A 25198-nucleotide genomic window follows, 5' to 3' on the forward strand; every position below is an offset into this window, starting at 1 on the left:
AAGAATTTATAGCCCTTGTCCAGTTTAGACCGCTTAACGTTCACTGGCAATGCTTCGACAAAGCGGATAACATCGGACAGTGAACGTTGGCAGAGCTATCAGGGACTGTGAGAACACACGTCGCTGTTCAGGCTCAAATTTTCGCTGTCAGAAATGGACTTTCGTCCGTAGCAACGGTAACCGGAAACAAAGTATCCCTACATCCGGTTTTGGTCGCCATCTTGTGAAATAGGCCTATGGTGTGGCCCCGTGGGTGGTCTCAGGCGAACGTTGACAGCGTGATCACGTGATCAGCGACGACAGCGATAATCTGTATCATAACTTCCTGGTTATTGTCAAGCGTTGGTGTGTTTTGAGGAATCAAGAAATGCCTATCTACAGGTAACGTTCATAAAGACATATCGCGCAGTTTTAAGGTCTCTTAGATTAATTTGTGTGTGAGCGTCAAACTGTTCGTCACGAATTTGCTTTGTACTTGGAGAAAACTGCAAGGAAGACGCTTCTCCAGCTGGCTGGGCTGCTAGCTGGCTAACGTTCAGGGGTACTGTCCAATCTTAGCTAACAGCTATCCTTGTAGCTAGCTAACGTGCAATATGGTTGTCATGTAGATAGTTCAGTTCTATTTAAAGTGTTCCAATACCAATCAATTCACTGCTCATGTCCCTCTCTAACAGTAGTTTTGAAATTACGTGGTTGTAGATTGCTAGCTATATTATCTACGACGGTATTACGAGAACTGGCTAGCTAGATTTATTTATCAGTTAGACTGTAGGTCCTCATCAGCTGTAAATGTTAGCTAGCGTTGACTGGCAAAAGCTAGTCAGCTGGAATAGATGAGAAACTAGCTCAAGGTCGCTAGCTTCAGCAAGATGGAAATTATGTAGCTTGGTAGTTAGTGTTAGTCCTATCTTGACAGTTCCACTGAAACTACATGTTGGTGGGTTGTTAATCGAAAGTTAAGGAGACATTGCATCATGAGATTTATCGATACGTAAGGTTTGATATAAGAAATGTGAAGTTAGCGTTGCATAGCTGTCTTTACCAGTTTTCCAATATAATTAATTAATGCAGATAAAGAACTTTCTCGACCAGCTGGATCTAATTAGCTGTGTTAGCAGAGAGTCGTTCGGCTCTCGCATGGATTTTTTTAATGTTTGCAAATGCATTCAGTCGTGGTGACAAGTCAAAGGCAAATCTTCGGGACTGGAGGATCATGTTCGCTAAACTGGCTAGCTACCAGTGACGTTTTATGTCGCATGACTAAAACTAGCTAATCAAATTTCCGTGTAGTGCATTGACTTTCCTCAGCAAGATATGTTTTCTGAAGGTATGCACAGTTAAAAAGCTTCATAGTTGCCAAGTTGTTTATCGGGCGTTAACTTGCCGAATTGCAAAAAAGTTGCCATGTGTACAGTAATTAAATTAAATGAAATTAAATTAAACTGTAATTGATATGTCACGTAAAATATTGCCCGACTCATTCCAGTGATGCACAACATAATGATATAAGAATATGTATTTGTTTGGAAGATCCATTGGCTTCCTATCCTGATGTGTCATGCGTCATGACATCAAATCCATTTAACCAGAGCACTGCTGCAAAGTACTGTCAGCTGTATTACAAGCGCAGAAAACATTACATTTGTCCCTAAGAACAAACGGCTTAACGTCCTGTGACGGAACACAGAGTTCCAGACCACAGTCTTCTCGCGCATCCAGCAGCATCGTTCCCACAATGACTAACAAATGGCCTTGCAAATTTTTTCCTTTATAGCAGTGAGGTCTGGCCTCTGTAGATCATCATGTGTGTTTCTTGGAGGTTTCAGTTGGCAGGTTCTAGTGCTACTATGGAGAAAATGGCCTCATCACAAGACATATTTGAGGTTATTATTGTAATTATAATAACAATTAAAATGAAATTTCCATCTGTAATTGGTGATAGGTTTGATTTGGAGAGAAAAAAGAAACCACATGAAACAATTATCGAGAGCCTTTCAATTAAACCCTTCTACTGTTCAGTACATACAACTTTTAGCATGATTTAGGCCTTGCTCATAGCCGTTGAGTTTGAGTTTGCTGTGATTCTTGTAATTTTCTGCTTTTATCCAGTGCTTGTGTCTTGTTAACACCTATTATCGTGTTAAGTGCCAGGTGGATAGGAGCGAGGATAATTTTGATAATGCAGTAACTGAAGAGCACCTACAGTAAGAGCCGTGAACAGATTTCAAGTAGGCTCGACACATCGTGCCAATTCGCTGCACGCGGTTGGGCGGCATACGGAGCGACCGTTGCGATGGCTGGAAACTGCCGCGTGCACTCATTATGTGGGCGTGTACTTATGAGTTACTGCTGACCACCAATTAAAAAATATATACGCATTCGTTAATTAAATTACATTCCTGTGAACAGTTTCATGTGGAACTGCTGGAATCCATTACAGTACGGCATTTTCTGTGGTGATACAACGAATGCAGGTAAATTTTGTCTGTGTGCTGGTAAGTTTGCCTAGTCTACCAGCCACTTTGGCAGGTAACCACCCTTCACTTGGAGGTCATGTCTTATTCTAAATATCTAGTTGTTTGGCAAAGCAATGACATTAACAGGTGAATTTTGGGATGCTCAACCACTATGGACAGAAAAGTTAAATTTCCTGCCCTGCTCTGAAGCCTTACTGAGGTGCTAGTAAAAAGATGAGCTATGATTGAATGCATAGTGTGTAGACGTGGGGGGGAGGGCCACACTTCTCTGTGTCTGGGGCCCCGTCATGATTGCATCAGCCTCTGTCACATCTTCCCTGGCCCGTTCCATGTGTGCATACGCCATGGCGGTAAAGAACGCTGTTCTGCATGACTTCCAACTGCAGTCTATGAACATACCTAAAATAACTTCAACTTTCTATGAGCTGTGTATGCAAAATATATATATATATATATTTTTTACTCTGGTAATGCAAATGTGCACGTTTAATGGAATTAAATTTTATAATCTGTACACATATCAGTGTGCCAATCATTATATTAATACATGGATTGATAGGAGGTAAGTTATGCTGTATTGGCTTGTCCATGTTTTTGAGCACAGCCCTAGGTACGTGTGAGAGCTGGCCGATCTTGCGTTGGCCGGTTCTGATCGCAGTGCGGAGCTGAGGCGCTGCAGCAGGCGTCCCCTGCTCTTCGCCCTTGGCTCCCGCGTTTAGCCGCCGCGTGGACGGGATCCAGGGGATTGTGGTCAGGAGGGAGGCCGCGGAGTTGCCTAAGCGGGATTACAGGCACTCGCTGGGTTTTATTTAAACCTGCTGGAGGTTCTTTATCCCGATATAGCACATCAGCGCTACAGTGCTTCCATTCTCAAAAATATAATAACAATTTAAAAAAAAAAAAGAAGTAATTTTGGAGTCTCTGTGTGTTTTTAACGTTGAGGGTGGGGGGAGCTCACCTGAGCGGTGTGTGAGTCACCTGGGAGACGCACGGCAGCCATGTTGTGCCAGAACGCTCGGCAACGCCTGAGCTCGCTGTGGATGGAATTTCCAGCTGGTTAAACCAAACGAAAAGTAACGCAATAACAAGACTCACCGACGACTTCCTCCCACATCTGTCTCCCGTTGCCTGCAGAGTTCCGTGCGGGTGTGAGCCGAGCCGGCGCCCCCGTGTGGTGTAACCGGGCGCTGCGCGGAGATGTTGTGGTGCTGGGGCAGCACGGCGGACGGGCAGCTGGGCGTCGGCGACGGCGAGAGCTCGGTCCGCGAGCCGCGCGCCTGCCGGGTCTTCAGCGGCCGGGGGCTGCGGGAGGTGGCGTGCGGCCGGCACCACTCCCTGTTCCTGTTGCATGATGGGAGCGTGTACACCTGCGGCTCAAACAGCTGTGGGCAGCTGGGCACGGACAAGCCTGGAGGCACCCCAGGTACGAGATCGACATCTACCCACAATGCACTGCTGTACACCTCTCAGGTTAACTGCAGTTCGGCCAACACTGTTTCTCTGACAGACAGGGTTGTCTCTTAAAGATCTTCAAAGTACGAAGACCCCCCGAGTAATTAGTTTTATACAATTACAGGGAAACGTTTTTATTTATCATCTTTCTTGTGGCTTTTATTAATTAGCCAGCTAAATAAACATCAAATCTGCACAGATAGATCAGTGTAGCCATGCGCAGACGCTAATTTTAATAGTGCTATATGGAGGTGAGGATGCATGTGTGTGAAACGTGCTGGGGATTCGGGGTAATCGTGCTGTACGACACATGCAGCGACAGAGCAGGAGGTTTTACAGCGCATTACTCCTGACTCTTAGCATTGATCCTGTAATCCCAGGCAAAACACAGGCCTCTCGCGGTGGTGCTATTTCCAGAAACTTCTTTACATGTACTGTAATGCCATTACAGGTAAGTATTTGAGAGTATTTTGGTGTACTCACATTGCAGATACTTGTGGTAAAAAAGCATACTGAGAAAAACGGGTAAAACTGCTGTTATAGGAGAAAAAATTTGGAGGAGACAAGCATGAATATATACAGTTAAAAAAAAAAAAGATTAATCTAAACCAGGCCCTTGATTCAGTTTTAACCCCAGAAATCCAAGTTATCCATGTAACTCAATTGCTTTTGATGGATCAATTAATTGCAGACTCACAATCAATACCAGCGAACCAGCGTTCAAACCCCCCCACCCCCTTTCCCACCATAGAGTTAGGACGGAAGTAACTGAGGAGCTGACCATCTGGTTGCTGTAGACTAGTCTGTGACTCAGACGCAGACCCCGCCAGGCTCAGTGTGGAGGGTTTCCATGGTTACTCTGGAACACGGAGCGCCCGTTCGAACAGGCGCCCGTTCGAGCCGCGGACTTGGACGCGCGTCAGTTGGCTGCGCCGCGGCGGCGTTGCGTTTCTCGAGCACCGTTTTCGCGGGTTTTGCAGGAGGGTGGGAGCTGACCTCGGCACGTTTTGCCCGACTGTGTAAGAATGGTGGTCAGGTGGGTGTGTTCCCCCCCCCCCTGCAGAGCTGGTGGGGGCTCTGGACGCCCAGAAGATTTCGGGCGTGGCCTGTGGGCAGGCCCACTCCGTGGCGGTGAACGAGCTGGGCCAGGTGTTCACCTGGGGGGCCGGCGGCGGGGGCCAGCTGGGCCTCGGCACAGCGGAAGAGGCCGTCAGGATACCCAGGTGAGCAAACGTCCTGACGAAACGCAGCGTTCGGGCTGAGAACGGACAGGTGATACGGCTCAGTCCCAGCTTGCATTTCTCCTGTGGAGGTTACAATAAAGCCAAAAAACACTCCCAACATTCACAACACTGCGTCTCTTGCTATGCTTGTAACTTTATTGATTAAGATGACTTGCATTTTAGACATTAAAATGACTTGCATTTCAGATATCTCTTTTCCGTTGACTTGTTGTCCGAAACATAAGTCGTTTTATCCAATAAAGTTACAAGCCCAGCGAGAGGCACAGTGTTGCAGATTTTTGTTCATTTTTTGTTTTATTTAGGCTTTTCCACGTCTCCAGCACTTGTGGCCTACATAGTATGTTTGCAAACTATCAATCGTGTCCTGTGGAGATATACATCACAGCCTCTTATCCGAATCTGGAGGAATCACACCACAAAAGGACCCGATCCAGTCTGGCATCATGCCTCTGTTACTATGGTCAGCTGTGCAGTGAGCTGTCCCGTCGGCTGTTACAAACAGCGGACCCCGTCTGTTAATGAATACCAAATTTTATTACGCTCCATCGTGTTTGGATTTACCAACAGCTTTGGTGACTGAGATATTCAGCTTTATTAGACAAAGCTGCCAGTCAAGATGCACATGGAGGCTGACTTCATGCCTAACGCAGCATATGGCTTACGGAGGGAAAGGCCTTGTTTCATTGCACATTTGTTGTGTTTTTGATTTGTGATTTCTTTGACATAGACTGAAGAACTCCCTCCTCTCATAATCTCTATATGAAGAGCCAGGAGGCCCAGTGTGTACTTGTTCTGTGTTTGAGCAAATGGATTCCTCGTCTCTTTTCATCTTTTAGGTTGATTAAAAAGCTGTGCGAACACCGAATTTCTCAAGTCATGTGTGGCAACCAACACTGTATAGCACTTTCTAAAGGTAGGAGAAACTGGCCTGCTGTCCAGGCCTCCTCATTGATATAATATAGACCTCATTATGCTTCGGTATGATAGCTATGGTGTATCTAACTGCTCTTTTGCAGGTGAGGTTATGCATTTTAATAGACATGATTCCGTGTGTGTATTCAGATATGATTTGATTTAAGGTTATACATTTCTAATGGTAATGATATGATATAAGGTCCTGCATTTTAATGGACATGATATGAGCTTGTGTATGTGCATTCAGATATGATTTGAGGTCATGCATTTTTAATGGTAATGATATGAGGTCATGTATATGTATAATGATATAAGGTTGTGCATATCTATAGACGTGACACGAGCTTGTATGTGTGTGTGTAGATGTGATTTGGGGTTATGGGGGTTTTTAATGGTAATGATATGAGGTCATGTATGACAAGGATATGCATTTGTATAGACATGATATGACCTTGTATGTGTGTATGTAGATGTGATTTGGGGTTATGTGTGTTTTTTAGTGGTAATGATATGACGTTATGTAGAGGTACGCATGACGATGATGATGATGATGATTTTTGCGTTCTCCTGCCTCCCGTCAGACGGACAGCTGTTCACGTGGGGTCAGAACTCCAGCGGCCAGCTGGGTTTGGGGAAGGGGCGGCCCTGCTCCCTGTCCCCGCAGCCCCTCAAGTCTCTATCGGGGATCCCGCTGGCCCAGATCACGGCGGGGGGGGACCACAGCTTCGCCCTGTCCCTCTCGGGGGCCGTGTTCGGGTGGGGGAAGAACAGCGCGGGACAGCTGGGCCTCAACGACGAACAGGGTCAGAGTCAGAACCTTTACCGCCTCAACCTTTCCCGGAGTTTGGCTGTTAACGGCAGCCTTTTAACAGTATGCATGCAGTTGCATTTGGCTGAAATCTGCTGTGTGTTTTGCGATGTGCTGTTTTCATTATGGACATAATACAGTATTGATGTTTGTTATGATAAAGAGTAAAGACTTTTTGTGTGGCTATGTCCATAGAACCATAATAATCCAACATTTGCCTGTTATTGCCCATTTCATACACCTGTTTTAAAATGTACTTTTTTTGAGTAATTACATTTTCTTTTACAAACAATTTGGTCTAATTGGAAGATCATTTAGTGATTTATTCATGTTTTATTGATTTTCACTACTCAAGAGTCTGGTTTGCTTCAATTAATTCAAGGTTTGGTAGCTTTTATCTACGCAGCTGACACTGCATTAAGGCACTGTTCATTTACAGTTGGAAACGCATTCAGCTTCATGTCAAACACAAAATGACGCTCGTGTGCAGTTGGGCTGCAGAGTTGATCGTGTCCTTTCTGGCCTCTATGACTCTCCGTAAGTCGGTGGGGAGCTGGGAGCGCGAGCGGCTTCGTGCGGCGAGTGTGACGTGTCCGCTGTGCTTCTCCTCAGACCGCGCCGTGCCCTGCCACATAAAGTTCCTGAGGACGCAGAAAGTCGTTTACATCAGCTGTGGGGAGGAGCACACGGCTGCCCTGACTAAGGTACGCCCAGATCCTTTTACATATTCATATATGTAAATATACACATTCACAAGTCTTTAAAATACATATACATATACAGTATATATACATATTCATAAGTCTTTAAAAAAAGAACCTGATGTGACTGGCGTGTGTAAAATGTAAAAGCCTCTTCTTAGAGTTTACATTATCGGACTCTTCCTTTTTTTTTTTTGCTTTGTATTCTTTAAGTGCTAAGTTCTCCTCGTCGAATGCTACCCAGGGCTCGTATGTCGTAGAGTGTCTCAGAGACAGGAAGTGGGTGCGAACGGTGAGAGTCTGCAGCGTGTGTCAGGTGCGGCTGCTTCCCCATTAACCGGGATTAACCGGGGAGAGAGGCGCCATTGCCGCCGTGTCTTTGCGGCACTCCGCCCGGCGTGAAAGTAATAAACCGATTACTCAGACGGATCGGTTTTACTCCCCCGTGAGAGAGAGAGGGAGAGTGTGAGAAGCTTCGTCATCGCTACCTCCCACCTCCGTCTGTGACGTAGGCGTTTGCACGGGTAAAGCATCTTTTGACAGTTCTCTGTAAAAAAAAAAAGCGCTATGCAAAACGTAATTGAATCAGATTGAATGGGTCTGAACTCGATCGTAACCTTGATTCCTGGGGTTGAGTCGGAGTTAAGTTCTGTTGAGTTTCGGGTTCAGATCTGCGGTGCCGAGAGTCGTGGTGCGATGTGGCGTGTGGAGTGGGTGACGCAGAACCCCCCCCCGTCTGTGTCCCCCCCGGCAGGACGGGGGCCTGTTCACGTTCGGGGACGGCTCGCAGGGGCAGCTCGGCCACGACTCCACCAACAACGAGCTGCTGCCGCGCCGGGTCCTGGAGCTGATGGGGAGCGAGGTGTCCCAGATCGCCTGCGGCAGGTACTGTCGGACCCGGGCCCCGGCCGAGCTCAGCGCCCACGGCTGGGGGGGGGGGGAGCGGTTCCTCTCGCTCACCGCAACGTTCCTGCTCCTTACAGTATATCAGCTGTGAAACTGGGCCGAGACGCTGGCCTTAACCCTCTATGGTGTGAGGTCACAAATAAGGGATTGGAATCTTCTCAACTGAACATTCTAATGCTGATGTAATAGTGACTGCTGGTAATGGAATGCAGTGGAGTCCTAGAACAATGACTTAGAATTTTGAAGACGTTTACATTGTAAACATGGGTCTTGTAGTCCTGTGCAGTTTGTGTAGTCACCCTGCCCATGGTGAGCATGCTGGGGGTGCAGTGAGGCTGATTTTGGCCTGTGTGTCCTCCGCAGACAACACACCCTCGCCTTCGTGCCTTCCTCGGGGCTGGTCTACGCGTTCGGCTGCAACAGCAAAGGGCAGCTGGGCACGGGAACCAAGGGCAACGCCCAGAGCCCACTTCCTGTCACCTACACAGGAAGTCCCCGGCGGTCAGGTGACTACTGTGCTGCCTGCACGCTTCCGCTTCTTATTGGCTGAAATTGGCGTCGAAATTACCACAAGTGTTCTGTGTACTTCCATTGTTCTCGCTTTTTCATTTCTTTGTGCATTAGTTCCGTATTTACACGAGTGTAGCGAAGGACGATTAAATGCACTTTCCACCACACCAGTGTGTTTGAGGACTGTGACTGAACGGTAGGATATGAGAGAGTCTCCCACATGCTTCTTTCAGAAAGTCAGAGCGATGCACGAGGGAGGTCGTGGCCAGACTTGTTCAGGGACGTCGCCAGGCGTGCTTTTCCTTGGAGACGTTCAGCTGATGGTATAAATGAGGGGGGGCGCGGGCGCGGGGGGGGGGGGGGGATGGGGGGGGGCGCATTCACGTCCCCGACATTCCCCTCCTGTCTGAACACGTTTGCAGCGCCGTTAGCGAGCACCGCGGTGTGGCGGCTAAGCGCGGCGGTGGGCGGGCGGACCGGATTTCAGCCAAAGTGGCGGGTCTGTGAGGCATGGCAGCGCTTTTGTGGGGTTTCGTTTGAGCCTAAAATCCTTCACGGGGCGATTCCACAGTAACTGCCGTTACGGATGCAGGGTATTTGCCTGATATGCTCCAATGCATCTGCATAATAGAGACAGACGTGTATGCTTTTATACCCACCAGGAGGAAATAATCCTATCAGTCTCTATTATGTGGCCGAATTGGACTTCAGCAGGGGCGTATCCTGCATTTGTAACATCAGTTGCCATGGAATTTGTGAAATGAAACAGTGAAATAAAACAGCTGATCTTCTAACGAAGGTTAATTATTAGTGATTGCAGGAGGAGACCTGAAGAGGGGCGGTGAGTGTTTGGTGCGTGTTTGGCAGGGGGCTTCACTGACGGACGGCTCTACTTTGAGGGTGTTTTTTTTTTTTTGGACGGTGGTGTGTAAGGTGATGCGCATGTTTGAAGCGCGGGGGGGGAGAAAGTCTGCACCAGAGGTGTAAAATCCAGGTCCAGGAAGTGAAAGTCCTCCCCGGTATTTCGTTCCAGTCACCTGGATTTGCTTAGTAGCATGATTGTTCAGCCAGGAGGCAGAGCTAATTAGGGAAAACAGCTGGCTGAGGTCATGGAGGAAAAAAACACATGGCAGGACTTCTGCTGACCCCCTGGACTTTGCACCTCTGGTCTTTATCCAAGGCGTGTGCTCTCTCACTCTCTCTCTCTCTCTCTCTCCCTCTCTCTTCTCTGTCTCTCTCTCTCTCTCTCTTTCTCTCTCAATGTAAATGTGCCTCATCAAGATCGAAAGAATAGTTCATAAGAACTACAGATCTACATTCACTTGGGTGGCAATGTAAAAGAACGTTTAGAGAACTTAGCTTGCATAAATCCGCTTAATTACCTGCTTTTTATGCAGATAACAGTACGTATTTTCAGTGAATTTACTGTGTCACATAGATTACAGTGCATATTTTTCAGGGTGTTTAGTGTTATCTAGATTACCGTACGTGTTTACAGGGTATTTACGGTGCTATGTAGATTACATTCCACTGTAAAACTATGTCTTGGCTAATTCATTCCCAATTTTCCAGCTTTAGACACAGAGAAATGCACCGTTAGCAGAATTCATTGTGGAGGGGACCACAATTTCCTGTTGTACTGCAGTAAGGAGGTGAGCAACTGGATCTTTACTTTTTTCCCCGCAAGCCGTTGTTAAAGGCATGGTGTATCATAGTTTTTCATGTTAGTACTTTTTACTGTCGATTTACACGTTTGCTATGACAAGTCAAGTTTCCAACACAAATGGTTTCTCCTGTGGTACGCTGTGATTGTTGGCATTGGGAGATTTTAATTGAATGATGTATTCTGCGTTCTCCCACTCAGAGGCAAAAAAAATTAAATATTGCATCCTTTCATAATTTGTAATTTTTTCATTATTTATTGCTGCAGGTTTATGGGCTCCACGTTTATTAGTATATATATATTGTCATTATCATTTGATCTTTGTTATTATTACACCTATAAATGGCAGTCGCTTCAGCAAAAGCTGTAAGTAATTGGGTCTCTTCACAAGCACTAAGAGTTAGTTTTACAAAAATAGCAGTTTCTTTTTGACGTGTTGAATCACCGCATTCTACAAGTTCAGACTGGAGTGATGCGGGTCTGACAGGTCGTTGGGGTCGTCTAACCTCAGGAGGTACAGGTTTGCAACTGTGGAGCACACTGATTGGACGGAGAACTGGGGATTTGCATATCTGTCAGGCCAGATGCAAATCTGGACGAGGTCTTGGTGATGGCTGAGGCGTTGGCGGTATTTCCAGCCCTTCTGCACGACTGTCTGAAAAAACTGAACTGTTTTTCTTTTTTTTCCCCCCTCGTTTTCGCCGTCTTTCCCGCTGCAGAGCTCAACAGTCCCCGAAGACTTCCGCATTATTAATTCCACAAAAAGCATCTCCATAATTAATCAGGAAAATTTAAATACCTGGAGGATGAAGCTCCTAGAGGGCTCAGACTCCGGTATAACGAAGTAAGCGTTCCAATACTGTGAGCTATCCCATCAGCCCATGCTTTAATTGCTGGCTTTTATAACTTTTTTTAGGGAATAAGTAGTTTAGTATTAATGATTATTTACTGTCCTGTTTTCAAAGCGTACCTTCCAAGATGGCGTCTTTCCTGTGGTCACTGTAATATTTTTTTTAATAGTTTTCTTTTTTAGTTTTTTTAAACCCTGACTGTTCTGTGTTTTATTTTTTAGTGACATCATCCTGCTCCTTTCATCAACCGCATGCTGGAATGCCAGTTTCCTGGATCTAAGGTCAGAACTGAGGCCATTCTAAAAAAACTTTTATTTTATTTATCCTTTATTTAGCCAGGAGGGTCCCTTTGAGATACAGTATCTCTTCTTCCAGGAAGTCCTGGTCAAGATGGCAATATAAATCTAGAAGTGTCACTTTAAAAAACGTATTAAACAGAGAGAGAGAGAAGTATTTGAAAAGAGAAGCATAGTCCATACCAATGACATCCACAGTACATTCCACATCAAGTTTATATTGAATCAAGGATACGACCAGCAGCAGCAGGTTGGGTCTGCTCCAGTCGCTGGGTTTTCACAGGGCCGAGGTCACATCTTTCACACCGGGCCTGACAGCCTGCCTGTGAAAGAGGAGGCCCTCGCCAGTCACACGTCCCATGTTCCCGTGTGCCCATGGTTCTAATCTGCTGATGTTTGTCTGGGGACGGTTCCACCCGGGCCCGGGACAGACAAACTGCACACGGTGCGCTGATCCTCCAGCAGATAGCCTTGGCACTTTGCGCGACTCTCTGCCTGCTCTGCTGACCCAATGCTAGGTAAACATTGTTTCGTGGGAACAGCTCTCTGTGACTTCTTGGTGTCCTCTACGCGGAAGAGGACAGTGATTCCCGTCCACCTCTACCCTCCTGTCCCGGCAGTGTTGCCTGTGGGGAATAAGTGTTGTTTCTGTTTGCCCCCCCAGCGATGACGGACACTTCAAAACCAACCCCAAAATCCCTGGGATCGATCTGAGGTCTGTCAGGGTCGTTTTTGACACCCTGATGAAACCGGCGTTTTCGAGACTGCTGGAGCAGGTACTCTACCAGCCTAATCACAGTACCATGGAGTGTTCTGTGTGTTTAACCACAGTACCATAGAGTGTTCTGTGTGTTTAATCACAGTACCATGGAATACACTGTGTGTTTAATCACAGTACCATAGAGTGTTCTGTGTGTTTAATCACAGTACCGTAGTGTAGTCTGTGTCTTTAATCACAGTACCATAGTGTAGTGTGTGTGTTTAATCACTGTACCATAGAGTGTTCTGTGTGTTTAATCACAGTACCATAGAGTGCTCTGTGTGTTTAATCACAGTACCATGGAATACTCTGTGTTTAATATCAGTACCATAGAGTGCTCTGTGTGTTTAATATCAGTACCATAGAGTACTCTGTGTTTAATATCAGTACGTTGCTCGCTTTTGGGAGCAGTGTGCCATGAGATTCTAAATTTGGAGGGAAAAAAAGGTTGGGAAAAGCTGTTACATAAGGCCCTTTTCACAGCCTAAGGTCTTTTCCCTAAATAGTGATGCGTATCTCTGTTCAGTTCAGTAAAACAAAGGCCGTACACATTTAAAGTTTTAAGTGGATCATTGTTCTGAATCTCCTGCAGGCCACAAAGAGTTTCGAGAGCCTCCTGATCCCCCAGCTGCCCCCCTCCCCTCCGGACGTGGAGGCCATGCGGATCTACCTGATCCTGTCCGAGTGCCCCGTGCTGCAGGACTCCAAGTACTACATCACCCTGACCATCCCCCTGGCCATGGCCATCCTGCGGCTGGACACCAACCCCAGCAAGGTCCTCGGTACGCCCCCCCCCTCCCCCCCCTGTTCTTTTAGGATGGGGTGTGCTCGTTCCCCTGAAGCAGACTTCTGCTCATTCAAAACCTGCATTTATCTAAGTATACATTCAGACGTAAATATGAAATATGAGTTTGTGCAAACTAAGAGCTGTGTTGTGGATATGAAACATGCATTTGTGCAAACTAAGAGCTGTGTTGTGGATATGAAACATGCATTTGTGCAAACTAAGAGCTGTGTTGTGGATATGAAACATGCATTTGTGCAAACTAAGAGCTGCGTTGTGGATTTGAAACATGCAGTTGTGCAAACTAAGAGCTGCATTGTGGATATGAAATATGCTTTTGTGCAAACTAAGAGCTGCGTTGTTGAGATTGGACATATGCAGTAGGAGAATGCGTGCATTTTGGCTAGCGTACCGCTAGCGATTGTAATGCCACCGGCTCCACTGGCGTTTGTAACGCTGCTGGTTCGTAACATGTGTCATTCGGTGCGGTTGTGCTCCTCCGTTGCAGATAACTGGTGGTCCCTGATGGACTGCAGCGTGTTCTCGCGGCTGGTCGAGATGTACAAGAGCATCGTGGTGTTCCTGCTGACCAGCGGCAAGGCCGTGCTCATCCCCGTCTTCGTGGACAGCTACATCAGCGCCACCCTCAAGCTCCTGGAGAAGCTGCACAAGGTCGGCGAACACGCGCGGCTAACGCGCGCGGTTAACACGCGCGGCTAACATTCGCGGCGAACGCGCGAAAGGCTAACACAGCCGGCTAACGTTGTTTTATTTACTCAACGTACAGCAAGAAGGCGAAACAAGCGTGCTTGTCTGCCTGTTTATTAGACCGTGGCAAAAAAATAAATAAATGGCCTGATAAATGCTCTATTCAGACAGATGGTGAATAAAAAACAATAGCAGTAGCTGCTTGCAGCAAAACACCGTTCTCCCGTTTGCTGTGTAAGGAAGGCCAGATGGACGGGCACACCGTTGTTTGCTCAGTGTCCGCCTGCATAGAGCGCTTACCCTGCAGTTTGCTGTCATGCCAGTGCCACCCTACAATAAATAGACGGCATGTTTGTTTACCCTGACACAGGTTACTGCCCGCTGGTACGGGTCATTGCTTGATGCCACTTTTCAATGTGTGGCACGCCTCCACAATTTTTATTGTACCCACTACATTGTCTGACAAATGTTTTACCTTTAATATGATTTGTGCAGGGAATGTGAGTGTGTTTAATCACAATACCATAGGGTACTGAGTGTGTTTATTCGCAATGCCGTAGAGTGCTCTCTGTGTTTAAACCCAATACCATAGAGTACAGTGTGCGTTATAGAACAATATCATAGAACGCTTTGTGTGTTTAATCACAATACCATAGAGTGCTCTGTGTGTTGAATCACAATACCATAGAGTGCTTTGTGTGGGAAATATGGTCAATGAGTACAAGAGTGAGATTGTAGGAGAATGGCGTGTGGAATTAGCCCCCTGTGTTTACACTGCTGTAGGTCAATCAGAAAGCTCAGCACGTGGAGTACAACCGCTTCTACATTCCCGACATCAGCAACCTGGTGGACATCCAGGAGGACTACCTCAAGTGGTTCCTGAGCAAGGCTGAAATCGTAAGTCTTTTCCCCGGTCAGACAAGACTGCTCGAGTTCACAGCAGGCTCTCTGCATAATCTTCATATTTATGTGATCTGATCACAGGCAATCTCATGCCATGTAACCCATATGTAATATGTAATGAATATGTCACAAAAATTATTAATATTTGTTCTGTTGTGTTTGTTCTGCAGAAAATGAGGTCCCCACCAGTGCAGGTATGTCATGTGCAAAGCGGTGTATTGTTATTGTGTGGTGGTCTGACGGAGGCGTGGTCTGACCGAGGCTCTCTCTGATTGGTTCGTAGAGCTCAGTGACGCTGTGTGCATATCCGTTCATTCTGAACGCTCAGGCGAAGACGACCATGCTACAGACCGATGCTGAGCTACAGATGCAGGTAGCCTTCTGTGTGTGTGTGTATGTCTGTGTGTGTGTGTGTGTGTGTGTGTATGTGTCTGTGTGTGGTGTGTGTGTGTGTGTGTGTGTGTCGTGTGTATGTGGTGTGTGTGTGGTGTGTGTGTGTGTGGTGTATGTGTGTGTGTGTGCGCGCGTGTGTCTGTGTGTGATGTATGTGTGTGTGTGGTGTGTGATGTGTGTGTGTGTGTGGGTGTGTGTGTTTTGCGACGGTACTGTTTTGGGGTATGGGGGGTTTGCTGGGTGTTTTGTGACGGTGCTGTTTTGGGGTTCGGGGGTGCAGATGGCGGTGAGTGGGGCGAACCTGCACAACGTGTTCATGCTTCTGACACTGGAACCACTGCTGGCGCGGAACCCTTTCCTGGTTCTGCATGTCCGGAGGGACCACTTAGTGAGCGACGCACTGCGTGAGCTCACCATCTACTCCGACATTGACCTCAAGAAGCCACTCAAGGTACCACACACACACACACACAAATGCACACTCTCTCTCTCACACACACACACACACACACACACACACACACTCTCTCTCTCAAACACACACACACACACACACACACAGAAATATACTCACACTCTCTGTTACACAAACGCACACACACACACTCACACACATACACACTCTCTCACACACACACACACACACACACAGTCTCTATCTCTCTCACTCTCACACACACACTCTGCTGTTTTGCCCAAGCCTCATACTGCTGATAATGTGTTTCTCTAAGGCAGTGATACTCAAACTCCAGGGTCCTGCAGGCTGCAGTGTCTCTAGATATTTGCTCCAACTGTGAACAACACCACCTGATTTCATTAACCTTGGCACAGGAAGTAAGCTCAGTAGTGAAATCAGGTGGTGTAATGCATGGCTGGATCAAATACCTGCAGACACTGCCCCACAGGACCTGGAGTAGAGCAGCCCAGCTCTATGGTCACCTGAAGAAGGTCATATCAGGTGTTGTGCTGAAGGCGCAGGTTTTCTCAGGTGACCCGGTGTCGATGTTGCGTTCTCCTCAGGTGATATTCGACGGGGAGGAGGCCGTGGACGCTGGGGGAGTGACCAAGGAGTTCTTCCTCCTGCTCCTGAAGGAGCTGATGGACCCGGTGTACGGAATGTTCACCCAGAACACCGACTCCAACCTGCTCTGGTTTTCTGACAAAGTGAGTTCAGGCCCCAACCTCTGCCAGTTCTCAAAAAAAATAAAAGTGACCGAACAGCATTTTTTTCGACCTGCACGAGTGGGCCAATGCTGGCACGCGAAGTTAGGCGTAACAAAAACGCATGTCTGGATCTGCTTGGCGCATTCTACATATCTGAATTTGACTCATTGTTCATCTTCTGTAATTTGCCCTGAACAAGAATAACCTAATCTGGTTTAAAACAAATGGGGAGAAAAACAGCATATTTTAACATTTTGATTGCAAATAGTCAGCATTTTCTCCTGTAACCTCCCGTCCGTCTTCGGTGTGCCTAAGGCTGTAGCAGGGCGGGTGTGGTGGCAAGGCTCGGTATTTAGGGCGTATCTGTCTCTGGGACTGAACCTTGCTGAAATGTAAATAATGAGTCAGCGCGTGTGTGTGCCGTGGCCGTGTTCTGCACATGAGCCATTACACCCTTCCAGGAAATGGGACCGCCATCTGGGCCCTTTCAAAAGGGTCACGAGCCAATAAAAATGCAGAGTCACTGCGGAAATTAGGCCCCTGGTTATTAAGTAGTTTGGATGCATAACTCATTACCTTCATTGTTTTTAAATAAAAAACTGAGGTCTGGGTCTCACAGATTTATTAAACCATGTCAAAACACATGGTAAATAAATGAACGGAATGACCCGTCATTTTTTAAAGCGTAATCTCTGTTCTGTCGTGAGATGTAAACATGTGGCTGGTTTTATGAGTTCGGTCGTACCGAGTTCGGGATTGGTGTGTGATCTCTGTGTGTCTTCGGTCCTTAGCCTAAACGAGATCAGTGTTGAATTTGGGAATGGTAATGGTAATGGACTGCATTAATAGCTTTTATCCAAACGTTACATGATGCCTATCACAACATGGGTTAGTGTCTTGCTCAGGACACTTACATGCCAGGGCGGGATTGACGGGAACCTCTGACTGCCAGACAACCGCTCTTACCTCCTGAGTTACTTTCACTCAAATGGGGAATTAGCAGAGACCAACTGCTGTAACGTAAATCTGTTTCACACTGTAACATTACTTCCAGTTTACTCTTTCTGAAGAATCTGCTTCATTCAGAAGACCCCCAGAGAGCCTGTAATACTTTTTCAGCGATTTCCTGTCAGTGACACAAATGTAAATGCGAATGTAAATGACGGGGGGGCACCCTGTTGGGGTGGGCAGGTAAGTCGTTGTTTACAGGTATATGCAAATTCACGGTTCGCCCCCTGCTTGTGGCGTGCCCTCTCCTGCAGTGTTTTGTGGAGCACAACTGGTTCCACCTGATTGGAATCATCTGCGGCCTGGCCATCTACAACTCCACGGTGGTGGACCTGCACTTCCCCCTCGTCCTGTACAAGAAGCTGCTGGACGTGTGCCCGTCCCTGGAGGACCTGAAGGAGCTGTCCCCTACGGAGGGAAGGTGCGGCACTGCCTCCGGTCCCAACGCCAACACTGCATTCAACACTGTGCACACAACACTGCATTCAACACTGTGCACTCAACACTGAAAATATTACACTGTGCACCCAACACTGAAAATACTACACTGTACACCCATCACTGCATTCAACACTGAAAATACTACACTGTACACCAACATTGCATTCAACACTGTACACCCAACGCCCAACAAAAAACGCATAGGAAATCAATGGGACCATCATATCTCCACTGTTACCAGCCAAACCATGAGTGTTGTTTTATTTCATTTATTTGTTTTATAAAGCAGAAATGGAGTTGGTCTATTTCAAGTAGAACATCAACATGTTTTTGTGTGAATTGGTCTCGCTTACCATCATCTGCGATAACTGAGTCTGTGGTTTTCCATTATAAGCTATAGCTGGGTCTGTTGTAAGAGTTTATGTCCCAGCATTCTAAAAGATGTGTGTCCCTCATTAACATACACGCACACACACTCACGCACACACACACACACACACACACACTCACACACACACACATACACTCAGGCACGTGCACACACACACCTACTAATTGCTGTGTTTGTGCAGGGATCTCGGGGTTGAATTCCTCTGTGGGAGAGCTTTTACTAGAATAACAGCTGTGCCCCTGCCACACCCCCCCGGAACTCTCAGCCTGCAGTGCCCTCCACCCCCGCCTCCCCTCCAACCCCCCTGGGAGCCTCAGCTATGCTGGCTGGCTCTAACAAACATTATGGGAAGCGAGTGTCACTTATTTACACGTGCCACGTTCCCCATAATTAATTGTCATATCTATTTTCTCTCTCTTGTGCTCGTGAGCGAAATAGCAGGAAGGGCAGAAGTGAACCATATTTAAATCACACGTTGTTTACATCTGCTGTGTGGAGACTGCGTGTAAATCACACGTGTTGTTGTGGGGACTGTGTAAATCACGCGTGTTGTTGTGGGGACTGTGTGTAAATTACGTGTTGTTGTGGGGACTGTGTAAATCACGCGTGTTGTTGTGGGGACTGTGTAAATCACGCGTGTTGTTGTGGGGACTGTGTAAATCACGCGTGTTGTTGTGGGGACTGTGTGTAAATCACGCGTGTTGTTGTGGGGACTGTGTGTAAATCACACGTGTTGTTGTGGGGACTGTGTGTAAATCACGCGTGTTGTTGTGGGGACTGTGTAAATCACGGTGTGTTGTGGGGACTGTGTGTAAATCACGCGTGTTGTTGTGGGGACTGTGTGTAAATCACGCGTGTTGTTGTGGGGACTGTGTAAATCACGCGTGTTGTTGTGGGGACTGTGTGTAAATTACGTGTTGTTGTGGGGACTGTGTGTAAATCACGCGTGTTGTTGTGGGGACTGTGTAAATCACGCGTGTTGTTGTGGACTGTGTAAATTACGTGTTGTTGTGGGGACTGTGTGTAAATCACGCGTGTTGTTGTGGGGACTGTGTGTAAATCACACGTGTTGTTGTGGGGACTGTGTAAATCACGCGTGTTGTTGTGGGGACTGTGTGTAAATCACGCGTGTTGTTGTGGGGACTGTGTAAATCACGCGTGTTGTTGTGGGGACTGTGTAAATCACGCGTGTTGTTGTGGGGACTGTGTAAATCACGCGTGTTGTTGTGGGGACTGTGTGTAAATCACGCGTGTTGTTGTGGGGACTGTGCGTAAATTATGTGTTGTTGTGGGGACTTTGTGTAAATCACACGTGTTGTTGTGGGGACTGTGTGTAAATCACGCATGTTGTTGTGGGGACTGTGTAAATCACGCGTGTTGTTGTGGGGACTGTGTGTAAATCACGCATGTTGTTGTGGGAACTTTGTGTAAATCACACGTGTTGTTGTGGGGACTGTGTGTAAATTACGTGTTGTTGTGGGGACTGTGTGTAAATCACGCATGTTGTTGTGGGGACTGTGTGTAAATTACGTGTTGTTGTGGGGACTGTGTGTAAATCACGCATGTTGTTGTGGGGACTGTGTGTAAATCACACGTGTTGTTGTGGGGACTGTGTGTAAATCACGCTTTCGTTTCCGCAGGAGTCTGCAGCAGCTGCTGGATTACGAAGGCGACGATGTGGAGGAGACGTTCTGCCTCAACTTCGCTGTGAGTCAGCGCAAGCGTCGCCTCTAGAGCTTCGGTGAAACCTTTTAAATCGCAGATCAGGAACGTGTTTGTTTTTGATGTTACAGCGATTCAAATGAGATTGGACGGTCTTTGCTCCTCAGTTTAATTATTTTGTTGAATTAAAGACAGGAGAGCTTGAAATCTTCTTTCTTTGGATTTTTTTGCCTTCTGCTGATTTGCACCTCATTAACAGTTGGGTGTGCCTCTTCTAACTCACAAATGTACTCATGTTGCAGTTAAATGAAACCATGGCATAGCCACAGTCCCTAGTCTTCCCAAATACTGTCACTGAGTAAGGTTCCACTGTGAATAACATGGCCCTAAGGGTACCCACAGTGTGGTTCTGGTGTGAGATTCCATGGAAAAACGGCACATTCTCCTCGCAGATTACAAGGGAGTATTATGGCCTGACGGAGGTGAAGGAGCTGGTTCCAGGTGGAGAGAACATCAGTGTACACAAGGGCAACAGGTGAGGCCTGCCAATGCTCAATGACATCACTTTATTACACTCAAGGCCAACAGGGTGTGAAGAAAACAAGACCTGGAGCCAAGCCTGTACACACTGTACGTTTCTGAGAATGAGAAGCCAAGCCATTAACCCTTCTAAGGTGCAAGGTCACAAATATGTGATTAGAATGTTCTTGGCTGCTAGCAGTTCAGGTGTGTAAGTAATGTGTCAGCTGATCAGGAAATGATGTCTGCTTTGCAGGAAATGTTATGTGTACTGTACAGGAAGTGATGTGTCTGTCTGCTGTGGCCTGCATTTCAGGGAGGAGTTTGTGGAGGGCTACCTCAACTACGTGTTCAGTGACTCCGTGAAGGAGCTTTACTCTGCCTTCTCGAGCGGGTTTCTGAAGGTCTGCGGTGGGAAGATCCTGTCCCTGTTCCAGCCCTCCGAGCTCATGGCCATGGTGGTCGGCAATAACAACTACAACTGGGAGGAAATGGAGAAGGTTGGACTGGGCAATATTATCATGAGACGTACTAGCAGAGCAGTTTATATTAGCATGAGATGATAGAGGGCTTTAGTTTTAGCATGAGATTATACAGCGGGCTAATGTTAGCATGTGGCAACATTGGTTTACTTAAGCATGAGCGGATAGCGCAGGTGAGGATAGAGTGTTTTAGGCCGCCGTGTGCATGGGAGGGCGCCCCCGTGAGGTCTGGAGGGGCAGTGCAGGAGCCAGTTTTCAGTACTGGCAGTTTGTTCTCCCCCACCTCCCGAGAGGCGACTTTTCCCAGGGGCTCGCGAAATCTGCGAAACAAGTCTGACGCCTCTCTGCGGGGTTAGGGGAGGTAAGGTCTCCGTGGAAACGGAGGTTTTCGCACTGGGCCGCCCGCGGGAGACGCGACCCGCTTCGGCGCACGTGCACGGACACGTGCGCTCGTAGACGTGCGCTCTGAGAAGTTTTCCCATTGTGTGCATTGCCGTGCATGCTAGCACGTGCACTCCCACGTGCGCTACCACGCGGAGCTTTGTAGCAGAGGCGATCTTATCGAAGAAGGGTTGCTCGTGCAAGCTCATGCAGAGTCCCGTCTCCGTGTGTTTTATTTGAACAGAACGCTGTTTACAAAGGGGAGTACTCTGCATCTCACCCCACAGTGAAGATGTTCTGGGAGGTATTTCATGAGTTTCCACTTGAAAAGAAGAAACAGTTTTTATGTAAGTATGATCAAACCATTATGTAACACAATGTAATGTAGTGCACCATAATGTAAAGCAACATAATGTACTGCAATGTAATGTAACATAATGTAATGTAGCACACCGTAATATGAAGTAACAAAATGCAGCATAATGTAATGTAACATCATGTAATGTAGCACACTGTGATGTAACATGACACAATGTAACGTAACGGAGCGTAACATAATGTCGTGTCGTGCTGGTGCCTCACCAGTGTTCCTGACGGGCAGCGACCGCATTCCCATCCACGGCATGGCGAGCTTGCGCATCATCATCCAGTCCACGGCGGCGGAGGAGCACTACCTGCCGGTGGCGCACACCTGCTACAACCTGCTGGACATGCCGCGCTACCAGACCAAAGACACGCTGCGGCGGCGGCTAACGCAGGCCGTGGAGCAGTACGAGGGCTTCAGCCTGGTGTGAGGGGGGGGGGGGAGGGGGGGCTGAGGGGGGGGGCCTGGGGGGGCGGGGCAGGGAGGGGCCTGGGGGTGGGGGGGCGCTCTCCCGTTCGTCTGCTGTTTACTACCACAAGGGAGTGGGAGGCAGGGGACTACACAATGTGAAGATGATTTAAAGCTTGTTTCTTTTTAAATCTTTGTAATATTTGAATAAAAAGGTGGTTTTAATGAAATATCATTTAAATATATATATATATATATATACGTAAAATTATATGTTCTGTTAGAGGATCAAACATTTTCTTTTTCTGGCTCTCTCTCGCTCTCTCTCTCTCCTCTCTCACACTCACTTTGTCTTCTCTCTCTCTCTCTCTCTCTCTCTCTCTCACTCACTCTCTTTGTCTTACCCTCTTTCTCTCTCTCCCCCCCTCTCTCTCTTGCTGTCTCTCTGCCTCTCTCTCTCTCCTTCTTTCTCTCTCTCTCTCTCTGGGTGAGTGACAGTAGGGGATTCCAGTCTGGGGTTTTTTTTCCCAGAATCCCCTGACTGCAGTGGAGGGGTGGCCTCCCTCGTTTCCCAGCCGTCCTTCAGGCTGGTTTTAATGCTGGATAATTTGGGGCGCATGTGCGGCGGTCCTGCTTTTAAGTGACTGTTCAGTTCAGGGTCCTGTCAGGGGATGATCGACTCCCATCCCTGACCCCCTGACCCCCTGACCCCTGACCCCGGGCTCCTGACCCCCGACCCTGGACACTGCGGGGAGGATGGGTATTTTTGTGTGGAGCGTGCCGGTGCATGGCGTTCACACCTGGCGTTCCCCTTGCTTTCTGTTACCAAATGTATTCAAAAAGCAGACTGATTTTTTGATTTAAGTCCTGCAACAATAATTAAGAACATTGCCTTTGGTGGTGATTGAGTGTAGTGTGTATGGTGCTTTACGGAAGGGTAGGTTGCAAGTGTTGCACGCGTGCATTGCAAGTGAATCATTTGAGAGTGAAGGTTGCTTGCACGGAGTCTGTTTGAACAAACTGGCACAAAACAACATGGATTAATTAGCAAAACGTCAATTAGCAAGAACAAGATAAAATTTATTTTCCTGTTCCTCTCCAGTGCCCTGCTTTTAAGCACATGGCAGGCTGAATGTCAGGACAGTGCTGTGGCAATTACAAATACACATGGGCACACTTGGCTGTACTGGCCTTAACCCCTAACTATGTGATTAGAATGTTCTTAACCGAACATTCTAATGCTGATGTCACAATCACTGCTGGTAGTGGAAAGCAGAGGAGTTCAAGAACACTGACAAAAAATCCTAAGAAACTTAGTCTTCAAAGGGTTAAGACAGAGGCCTAGTCCAGGTCTGGTCCAGGCCCCACCCTCGGCCCACGCTGAGCTGCGCTGTGGGAGTTCGCGGTTATGGAGGTCCGGTTCTTCGTGGCAGACACGGGAACGGGGGGCCCTGTTTGCAGTTTGACTGCCCTCTAATTAGATTCCCTGAGTCTAGCTGTGAGCTGCATTTTCAGTCCGGACATCACGTTGCCCAACAGAAGGATGTTGGAACTGTAGGCGAGCTCGTTGAAGGCTATTCAGACTTCAAGCCTGCTCACAGGGAGCCGTGTCGTGTTTTTTTGTCGTCGGCCTGCTCACAGCTTGGGGATGACAGGGCAGAAAGAGCTGTAATGGCTGAGAGGCGTGTCTATGGTCTCTTAGCAACCGAGGCGTTCGCCTTACGGGCCTCCGCACCCTTCACCCGTTTTCCGGAAAAAAATCCTCCAGGTCCGCGCGCACCCCTCAAAAAAAAAATTCGGCCACGCCCACCACACTGGACCGGGGTTTCCGGTCGAAACCCGGAACCCCCAGGTCTACCGCTGGAGGGCGCAGGTGGTACTGGCGGAACACTTAATTGCTATAGCAATAATTAGCAAAACGGGCGAATCGCTGCTCGCCGACCCTACACCCTTATTTATAGCGGTGTACCTGATGCTGCTGTCCAACGAGCAGTGGTTCAGGTTTTCCAGATACATATGAATGTATTTAAATGTTGCAGCCATTGGGTGGGTGAGCTGGGGTGGGGGGGGGGGGGGGATGGAACACCACCCCCCCCCCTTGCTCATTCCCCTTCTCTGTAGGTACCATTTTTGCCCACCCGCCCATTCTTCCACCGTATAATTGCAGTGACCATCTCGTTTCCACCTTTTCACCGATTCAGATTTTGTTCAGATGATTGATTGGGGGGGGGGGCGGGGGTTATTTTTGCTTTCTCACTTGTATCTCTGCCTGTTAGTAAGCTGTGTACAGTTGGTACAGGAGTTTTTTGCACAATGTAAAGGGACTTTTGCTGAGTCGGTTTGTCACGTAATAGCTGTTTAAACCTGAAATTTTTTTGTAGCCCTTTGAGCATCAGAATACATACGACGGGAGAATATATACATATATACATGCATACACACACATATATGTGTATGGTAATAATATGGTAATAATGCACTGTACCAGCCCGTGAGATGGTGTTGCAGTGTATATTGTGCTATAAGGTGTGGTGCGCTTCACAAGAAAATGGCAGTTCATTTAGTGTTATTTTCAATGTTTGCAAACAAGGGCTTCTCAGTGGCTTGTTCATGGATTATTTTAGTACAGTAGTTACATATTTACTTTTATACCTTTTGAATGGAGACATTATTTTCTTTATCAAACTGTCTTTCCCTCTCCCCTCCAGAAGACAAATAAACTTATGATTCCACTTCAGAAAGATTTGTTTTAGTTGTTATTTTTACATAAATATGAGAATTTAATTAAAATTTCAAAACTGTTTTAAAAGCTATATATCATGTAATCTGATTAAACGGATCTCAGAATTTTTCTTCTGGGAATTCTGAATGTAAATTACTACCTTTGTGACAAAAAATAGCATTGCTGTCGTTTGGATTTCTTTTCATATTTTACATTAATGACAGGGTCAGCATTTCCAAGGCGTGAATTCCCTTGGTGAATTCCAGAATTCCAGAATGTGCTCTG

At 47.2% G+C, this 25198-nt stretch overlaps 1 protein-coding gene across 2 annotated transcripts; it reads left to right on the forward strand.

Moving 5' to 3' along the window:
- Positions 1-223: 223 nt before the first annotated feature.
- On the forward strand, positions 224-23503 carry herc3 (HECT and RLD domain containing E3 ubiquitin protein ligase 3). 2 transcript variants are annotated; one of them, XM_064334655.1, is made up of 26 exons: positions 224-381; positions 3612-3900; positions 4993-5152; positions 6010-6086; positions 6670-6891; positions 7509-7600; positions 8352-8482; positions 8867-9009; positions 9247-9336; positions 10586-10665; positions 11396-11520; positions 11749-11808; positions 12488-12599; positions 13176-13365; positions 13876-14039; positions 14859-14972; positions 15149-15172; positions 15262-15351; positions 15652-15822; positions 16392-16535; positions 17798-17964; positions 20016-20082; positions 20490-20572; positions 20873-21056; positions 21664-21766; positions 22005-23503. In XM_064334655.1, exons 2-26 carry the CDS (start codon positions 3675-3677, stop codon positions 22211-22213), a joined length of 3228 nt encoding a protein of 1075 aa, XP_064190725.1. In that variant the 5' UTR covers positions 224-381; positions 3612-3674; the 3' UTR covers positions 22214-23503. The 2 variants fall into 2 exon arrangements, with proteins under 2 accessions (XP_064190725.1, XP_064190726.1); XM_064334656.1 differs by lacking the exon at positions 9247-9336.
- The last annotated feature ends 1695 nt before the right edge of the window (positions 23504-25198 follow it).

This window comes from Anguilla rostrata, chromosome 5 (assembly GCF_018555375.3).
Source record: "Anguilla rostrata isolate EN2019 chromosome 5, ASM1855537v3, whole genome shotgun sequence".
Lineage (NCBI taxonomy): Eukaryota > Metazoa > Chordata > Actinopteri > Anguilliformes > Anguillidae > Anguilla > Anguilla rostrata.

Bases quoted from the DNA above. Each gene is read 5' to 3' on its own strand.
- herc3 (XM_064334655.1), top strand. From the start codon at position 3,675: ATGTTGTGGTGCTGGGGCAGCACGGCGGACGGGCAGCTGGGCGTCGGC. The intron at 9,010-9,246 runs GTGACTACTGTG...TGCTTCTTTCAG, and splicing joins AGGAAGTCCCCGGCGGTCAG to AAAGTCAGAGCGATGCACGA. The intron at 14,973-15,148 runs GTAAGTCTTTTC...TTTGTTCTGCAG, and splicing joins TCCTGAGCAAGGCTGAAATC to AAAATGAGGTCCCCACCAGT.